Genomic DNA, 8,582 nt, shown 5'->3' with positions numbered 1-8,582 from the left:
GAAAGTCCCTGGTGGAATAAACAAAGGCAGCCATATCCTGAAACTCCAGGTTCTGAAATAACTCATTCACTCCAGGACAAAAATGTAATTGCGCTCTGAGGTTAATAAGTTATCTCCTAAATCCCTTTAGGCTGGACAAACAGGAAATCTGATAGACAGAAATGGGTTATTTCGTAAATCCCTTCAGGCTGGACAAACAGAGCAAATATGATAGACAAATTCCATTTGAAGGCACCAGCTCCCTTCCCCAAGCAGGCAGGGAAAGGTATAAGAATAAGAGCCTTTTGCCTTAGCCAGTGGGCTTCCCGATTTCAGGTACCGCCTTTCGCAAGAGAGCTGTACTTTCACTTTAATAAAAATCTTTGCTCCTCTACTTCTCCTTCTGAGTCCGCGTTCTCATTCTTTAGGTACGCAGGACGAAGATCTCCGGGCACCAGACACTAGAATTCTGTATCATTTGGGGGACCAGATTCCTGTATCACTTCCAGTTGGTGTCTGCAGAAAATTGGAGAAGTGCTTGGTGTAAGAAAATCCACACATCTAGTGTCATTAAGTATTGTGTGAGTAAAGGAAGAAATAGTGTTTTCCTTTTAGTGGACATATGTAATGGCAAACTTAAATAACTTATATCCACACTCTAGAATACTAAAGAATAATGCTCTGTGATGTACTGATAAGGAAAAATCAAGATATATGATTAAGGGATAAACACATGTACCCATATAATTGCAAACAAAAAGGTTATCGCTGAAAGAACATACAAAAAAAGGGGGAAATGTTGGCTGCCTTGGGGACTGTGGGGTTTTTTTCATTATGTATCATTTTATACATCATGTATTTTCCATTAGGCGTTATACTACTGATTTGTCACATAAGCAAATAAAATTTAAATAAAAACAGAAACATTAAAACATTTGTGATTGTACAACCAACTCCTTAAAGAATAGGCCTAAACAGCCCTAGGAACACATACAGAAAAAAGCTAATTTTAGCATTTGTAGTTATGTGGCTCAAAGCAAAAAATGTTTCCAGTATTAGATAGCTACTATTAAGTTGGTGCAAAAGTAATTGCAGTTTCTGCAATTATTTTTAATCTTTTAAACCGCCAATTACTTCTGCACCAACCTAACAGGAGTATGGTATGTAACAGGACTACTCCATTGCACTAAAAATGTCATCTAGGAAAGAATGTTGTGGCCTTTTTACATTAAAAAACTGACTGAAAAATAAAATTACTTAATCCATTACTCTAATCAAATGGAAATTTTAATTGCATGTAGATAATAGGATTATTTTCTTTACAACCATTGGCAGAAAAGGTGAAAAGTAGCTAAATGGATTCTCCTTTAATATACATTCAGATTTGTTGAATTTCTAGTTGGCGCAGCTAACATGGTATCACAGTCTAAAAGATAGAAAAACTCTTTACAATAAATTGACAAAAAGTGTTTGCAAGTTGCTATGTCTCTATCTTGGAAAGATCTAAAAAACAATCTCTTCAGTATCCAAAAATCCTTTTTGAAAACTAGCCATAATTAATGTTTTACCCAAATCACTGGTACTCTCTTAATCCTCTTACGGAAAACTGGATGCTTCCAATTGTGTAGTACCTAGCATATTGCAAGTACATAATCAATGTTGAATGCATGAATTAACTCTTCAATCTCAATAAGCGGTCTTGTTTTAAGTTAATAAATTTAAAAAATTTCTCATTGTAGAACAATTCACTACACCAAAATGATATACTCTTATGTTTTACTATTAGTTCTTTTTAGTTTTTTTCTATATTACCAAAGTACAATTTTATTCATTTTTAATTGCTCATACATATTTCATCAAATGCTGATAAGTCCTAACTGACTTAACCATATGCTTACAGTTAGATAGTTAGCCATTTCAATGTATTCTAAATTAAAGTCAAGAGTGCAAAAATGAAGATTACATGTATTTTAAATTGTTACTCTAAAAACATGATTATGGCACAACAGAAAGATCATATGTATCATTAAAACCAACAAAATTCCAGCAACATCATGAACAGTTCACTGATTTATTAGATGAACAAACATATATCCATATAATCAATGAAAACTGTACGAAATATAAAATAATTTAAGAAAAGTTGGGAATTTAGCAGCACCATTTGTTATTGAATAGCAAGGAAAACTTCACATATTTTATGCAACCACTAACTACTTTAAGACCTAATAATGCCACTGAATGTCCGGGATGGTTGAGAAAAGCATCTCCGGGGTGGAGATGTGTTAGAAAAACACATCTCTTTTTACTCCAAAGATCTGGTGAGCATATCTGATGATTAATGTTTTACAAAAATGCTACTGAAATAAGATACTGCATAGTATTTTATTAGGACAAAAAGACTAATACCCAGCTACTTGAGCATGGCTCAACACTTCTGCTTCTATGAAAAATTTAGTTCTGAATTATGAAATTAGAAATAAAAAATAATTTTTAAAAGACACTAGTTGTCTCTAAGAAACATTAAGCAGAACACAAGTCACTATGAAAATACATCACTTTTCCAGTTTGCTTAATAATTTACTTTAAAAAGTTGTGTAGTTTTCATCACAAGTGACTTATACAAACTTATTAATAAGCATTTTTAAAAGTTTAAATGTATTTCTAAAATCTAATAAGAGTCTTTTGATTTTTGTTTAACCCTTAGTCCTGTTGTTACATTTACTGAGTAACAGAGTAAGAGATTGCGTTTGTGTGAAGGATACAAATTTACACACATTTTACAGCAACTTATACTCTAACATCTACAAAATTCACATTTATAATACAAGCAAGTACAAGGTCAGGGTAAAATCGCTGAATTTCAAAAAGTCAAACTGTATGTTATTTTTATTTTGTCCCTTTACAAAATTTCAACTTCGGCATCAACTTCAAAAAGCCTTCTGGTATCTTAAATTTGGGAAAAAAACCAAACATTTTCCAGATACAGTTCAGCAAACACAAACAGTTTTTCTGTGCTGGTGAAGTAAAGGATTTCCAATTTTCTTCTGGCCCCTAAGTCTGCGTCGCATGGTGAGTTTAACAGAGTTCTTCCGCTGCGAGGTTGTGGGGAGGCTTGCAGGCTGAGCACTACGACTTAAACCATTTCGTTTATGCTTCTTCACAAGAGGGCCAGAGTTGGATTCTTCTAATGTCCTTTTAAAGTTTGCTGGAGGGGTTCTTTCAACTTCTTGGGCTTTCATCTGACCTGGAGTTGACAGCTTTAAATTTTTTTGGTCCATGATGGTGTTTGTTGAGTTAGTAGGCACGAGGCCAACCGACAGGCTGTTATTCAAAGAATCATGTATCCTTAGAGTCAGGGCTTTTGTGCAATTTTCCTCAAGTGGCTCTGGATCTTTTGAGGGTATGACGGCAGCCTGGACATTCCCTCGAGCTATCTCAGTGGGGACTTCTAAATAATTCTCTGAGAAGGCATTACTACGAACAAGGGCAGGTATATGGTCCTTAGAGTTCAGCCTTGGCCACGGGTCCTCCTCCAGTGACTGAAAGACAAAAAGGTAAACCAAATAAGATATAATTTGTCCCGGAATTCAGCATAACTGCTGGGGAGATGGAGTTTCATGAGGCTCAATGACAAACTTGGTGGGGATTTTTTTTTGTGGTTTATTTCCTACTTTCTATAGTTTAATTTCTGAATATTAATAGCATGAAAGATGTGAAGGGCAATATTAAAGCAACTATGTCATAAGGAAACTCAGATTGGTGCTCTACACCCATCTCCCCAACACTAGACACTGTTCTGTGATTTGAGAAAAGCAGAATATATGGGAACCTACTGAGCATGGCTGGGACAAAACTCAAAGAAGTAAATGAAAATCATATGGAAACTTTCAAGTATTGTTTTTTAAAAGCTTCGCAGGGGTTTCAGATATGTTGAACACTCCCTTAGCTGTAGTGCTCTAGATCTGCATATACTCAGAAGATCCTCCCATCTCTAGACAGGTAAGATCATTCTAAGCAAACCCAATGTTCCACTATAATACTACTTTATAAAATCATTGTCTTAATAGTTTCTCAAGGACAGAGTTTAAGCATAAATACTCTCTCTCCCCAAGGTAACATTTCCCTCAATCATTTCCTTTTTTAATCAAATAAAAGTTGTCAAAATATTAATATATTCTGAAAAGGCTAAGTAAACCCTTTTGTAGAATGGTGAGGACATATTATCTGGTCTTCCTCTGATATGAAATCTCCTAGGAGTAAACCACCTTTCCAAAAAGTGCTATGTAAAAGCATATTTATAAGAGTGTTTCCTTTAATGTTTCTAGAATTTAAAAAAAAGGGAAATTGAAGCCACCTAAAAGCATTTCAATCTAACCATAAACATGAACTTGCTTTACTGAAAAAAATATAATGACTTTAGGTCCAATGGAGACTGGAGATAAGAAACCCTAGTTCTTAATTCAGTACTGCCCCAAATAGATTACTTCTTTTTTAAAACAAAATTAAGAATGTATTCTTTCTTTCTGGGGTCATTGGTTTCTTTATTTTACACTGCATAGTTTATTGAAATCCCAATTCTTTGGATCTGTTTTAACACTGACTAGATGGTGGGCAGCAACCTTATTTCAAAGTACCAGTGTTGACAATGGTTAACATGACAGTCTCTGTTATAGAAAATTTACATATGGCTTTCAATAATATCAACACCAAGAGTTGTATGTGAGTTTACCCCTCTGCATTAGGTTGATTAGAATACCTACCCTGGTCACAAGCATGTTTTGGCTGATCACAGAAAACTATATCTAGTCATATGTAACTGTTGACCAAGGGTTTATCCTGCTTAAACATAGAAAAAGAATTTGCAACAAGACCAGGTAGCAGATAAGTTCTGTAGATAGAAGGCTTCCTACTACCAAATAATCACGCCACTAATTTAGTCAAGAAAAATGGTACTAATCAAGCCATTTATAGAAATAGAATATATTGTTCTAGTTTGTATAGCAAAGTTAGATGTTAGATGGAATTCTTTTATAAAAGAAAAACAATAGGACGACTTCAGAGTTAACACAATTTATTGTAATTTCTGTTGTGCTGTGTCTTTTTAAATTCACAGATTATTATTCTGACACTACAGGTGCGCTGGCTTTTCTTCCCCCACTTTCTCCTTGAACTTTTTCTTTTCCTTCTCTTTTTATTGGCATTCTGTGGGAATACATTGCATGTGTTAGCACAGGCAACTGTTTGGACTTCTTAGGCTCACCCCATTAATTACTTGTATTGCTAGTCCTTCTTACATGTTCATAAAGCACTTGTGATATTGGGAGATTATCTCCTAAAAATACATACTTTAAAAGTTTCACTACTTCAGAGATCGACTTTTGCTCCACCTATCAACCCGACATCAAACAACTAATTACAAATTGTGCCTAGATAACAACTGAAACTAAGTCTGAAAGAACTCTATTCTTTATTCCTTCTTCCTATAGCTCTTGGGTTGTAAAAATCAGTAAATTTAGTCTTGCCCTGAAGAAAGCATGGAGAAATGTGTGCCACAGTAATATATCACTTAAACAGAGGTACTTCTACTAACCCATCTCAAAACAAAGATCTGACTGCTGATTTACCTTAGGATTCACCAGAAGTTGATATGTCTATAGACAGATAAACCTAGTCTCAAATGTCTACTCTAAATGTGGGTAAGTCTTAAAAACCATTCAAAATTAACCAAAATGCCATTATATTCATCTAGATATTACCAAACATGGGATTACAGTGGTGCCTCGGTTTTCAAACGTCTCTGTTGACGAACATTTCGGTTTACAAACACCATAAATTTTATGGATCTATGGTATTAGATAGCAAAATTCATGCTGAATTTGCAGTTTTAGCGGTTGATTTTAAAGGTCTGGAACAGATTAATCCATTTTGCGTTACTTTCTATGGGGAAACTGTGCCTTGGTTTTCAAACGTTTCAGAACTTAAACAGTCTTCTGGAATGGATTACGTTAAAAAACCGAGGTACCACTGTATAATAATAATAATAAAATAAATCAGAGATACTTGTGGGTACTCTTGGTTAAGTTAATCATGATTAAAAACAAAACAAACCACAATTTCTTAAGCAGAAATTAAATAGCCTTTATTTACTTAAGTCAGAGCCAACAATACTAATTATTCTGAATGGCTCTAAATGTTTTCCCGTATTTGGGTGGGGCCAATTGGTTAACAAGTAATCTTATCTATGTATAAGTTGGTGCATATGCAAATCTCCTTATCTTTACTGTTTAATATGATTATTAGATCATTATTTCTCAGGACTTTAGAAATAATTTTAAAACATATTTTATGTGCAATCTATGTACAATTTTACTAATGCCGATCAGCAGACTGCAATAATTTTTATTTGAGATTGATATTAAGAATATTTATTCCTATCAAAATATTCTCTGTCCCCTCTCCTTCCCACCACCCTAATGCCTCCTTCTCTATTCTGCCTAAAAGTCAGTCATTCAAATACAAATACATTAGGGAACAGGAAAGTAATGAATACATTTAAATTCAGAAATAGGCAAATTCTCAAATGAACAAGAGCTCCTTCACAACTCAGAATGAAGAGACTTTAAAAGGTTTTAATCTGCATTATTATTCAAGGGTTTTCAAAGTCAAAACAGCTTTGACAAGAAATTCTTTTAAGAAAATAAATATAAAATATTAATTTTCCAATTTCTAAATGAAAAGTTCATGTGAGAAAAAAATATATACATGTACACATATATACTGGGGGTGCCAAAAAAATGTATTCAAGTGGACACTTTGGTCAGTGTTGCTCAAGCAGTAAGTAGTTCGCCATAATCAGAAGTGTCTGGACGCTGATGGTAACCACTTTGAGTACCTCTTGTAATTGCAGAAGTCAAACGTGACTTGTATTCATCTTTTGTTACCAGTAGATATTGAGTATTACAATTTTAATACAGTTTTTATTTCTTAAAATGTGTATACACATGGGTATATGTGAAGTATTAAAAAAAAAAGCAGTAACAGTAAATTTCCAAGTACTGAAAATAGGATCACAATACCCAAAATTAATTAAATTCTCTATACTGTGTAGCTTTGAAAACCTTAAAAGACTGCCTGAGTACACGACATACAATTTCACTGTATTTCCCATTTTAATGGTCAGTCTTATGAAAACACATTGAGAAGGATAGATATATCAAAGCAGTTAAAAGTAGTATTAATTTTTAGTAGGAAAAAAATGGGATAAAATCAGAGAAATGAAAAAACAGAACCATTTTATTTCACAGCATATCTTAAACTCATTCAATATTAATATGAACAAGAAATAGGAATGATGATTCTTATCCATGTTAAGAAACAACCAGTTCTAAGATTTGATATTCTAAGGTCCAGTTCAATTTTTATTCTGTATGATCCTATTTAAACTGTTTAATCTCTGTATCTTATTATCTATAAAATGGAATAAGATCTGTACTATTTCCTTTTCTGGATTATGAAATTCAAATGAAATATATATGAAAGTGCTTCACAAATGTAAATGATTACAAATGTTCATAGTGTCAGAAAAGGATCAGTAAGTTCCAAATGTTATTAATATTCTTCAAGAGCCACATCTAATCACTTTTCTATTAGATGCTGTACACATAGTTGGCATTCATATTAGCATGTACCGATGTGAAAATGGCTCGCACCAGGAGTTACATGACAAGGACCCATCACTTTCTTGAACCTAGTTCAAATCCAAAATCCTATTATACAAGGAATCTGAAAACTGTTTTCAGGCAACACTAACCAAAGAAATTATATTAAAACAACTTAAATACTATAGAACTCTGTACCTTGACTGGTGGTGTAGAACTTGGGGAAGCAGTCATCAGGCAGGCTTCTTGACTATTATAGGAAGGGCTATCAGTCAGGTTCAGATAGAGCTCATCCTCATTGGTGAAATTTCCCTGACTGCCCACTCCTGGAGAGATGCAGATGACTATGGCACTAGTATTATCTGCACGAAGCATTCGCTGCCTCCAGCGGCCTAGTGCTCGATTCACAAGCATTTTGGCACAAGATTGTCCATGCTCACCCTATATTTGAAACAAGGAGAAGGAAGGTAACAACTCAAATTTAGTCACCACTATACCTGTATCAAATTAAAAATGAGGTGTTCCATATGGCCTAAATCAATTAATTACTTTCAAATATTATCCACAGAGCCCAAAACTATGTTAAAATAGTATTATTACTCTAAATTTTAAAATAAAAGAAGGCCTTTTATCCTGTGGTTAAAATTCACCTGTACGTTTTATCTTTCTGGTTGCAAGAATCTTGGTCTTCAGAGTAACAACCTTAATTAGTTATTAAGGAAAAGTTATATAGTAGTTATATAAAAAGGGAAGTAAACATCAAGTTATTACAGGTAAACTTAACAAATGAGATAATCGGGCATGGGGAAAAAAAATTCATTGCAAAGCATCAATTTGCTCCTAAAATAAGAGATTATGCACATCAAAAAAATGACCCAAAATAAAAATTGTCAAAGGACATGAACAGAATTCAGAGGCAAGGAACTATAAATAACTTTTTTG

At 33.8% G+C, this 8,582-nt stretch overlaps 1 protein-coding gene across 1 annotated transcript in view; it reads right to left on the bottom strand.

Annotated features, from left to right (window-relative positions):
- Nucleotides 1–2,023: 2,023 nt before the first annotated feature.
- Nucleotides 2,024–8,582, bottom strand: part of PPM1D (protein phosphatase, Mg2+/Mn2+ dependent 1D) — a 43,528-nt gene continuing 36,969 nt past the window's right edge. The window contains exons 5-6 of the mRNA XM_033090516.1: nt 7,839–8,081; nt 2,024–3,521 (exon numbers count right to left, since the gene is read on the bottom strand). Of these exons, the coding sequence (XP_032946407.1) occupies nt 2,970–3,521; nt 7,839–8,081 (795 nt within the window). The 3' untranslated portion in view covers nt 2,024–2,969. The remainder of the gene's footprint in view (nt 3,522–7,838; nt 8,082–8,582) is intronic.

Source organism: Rhinolophus ferrumequinum, chromosome 21 (assembly GCF_004115265.2).
Source record: "Rhinolophus ferrumequinum isolate MPI-CBG mRhiFer1 chromosome 21, mRhiFer1_v1.p, whole genome shotgun sequence".
NCBI lineage: Eukaryota > Metazoa > Chordata > Mammalia > Chiroptera > Rhinolophidae > Rhinolophus > Rhinolophus ferrumequinum.
The sequence above is the reverse complement of the archived record's forward strand: the minus strand, read 5'-3'. Positions and strand labels throughout refer to the sequence as shown.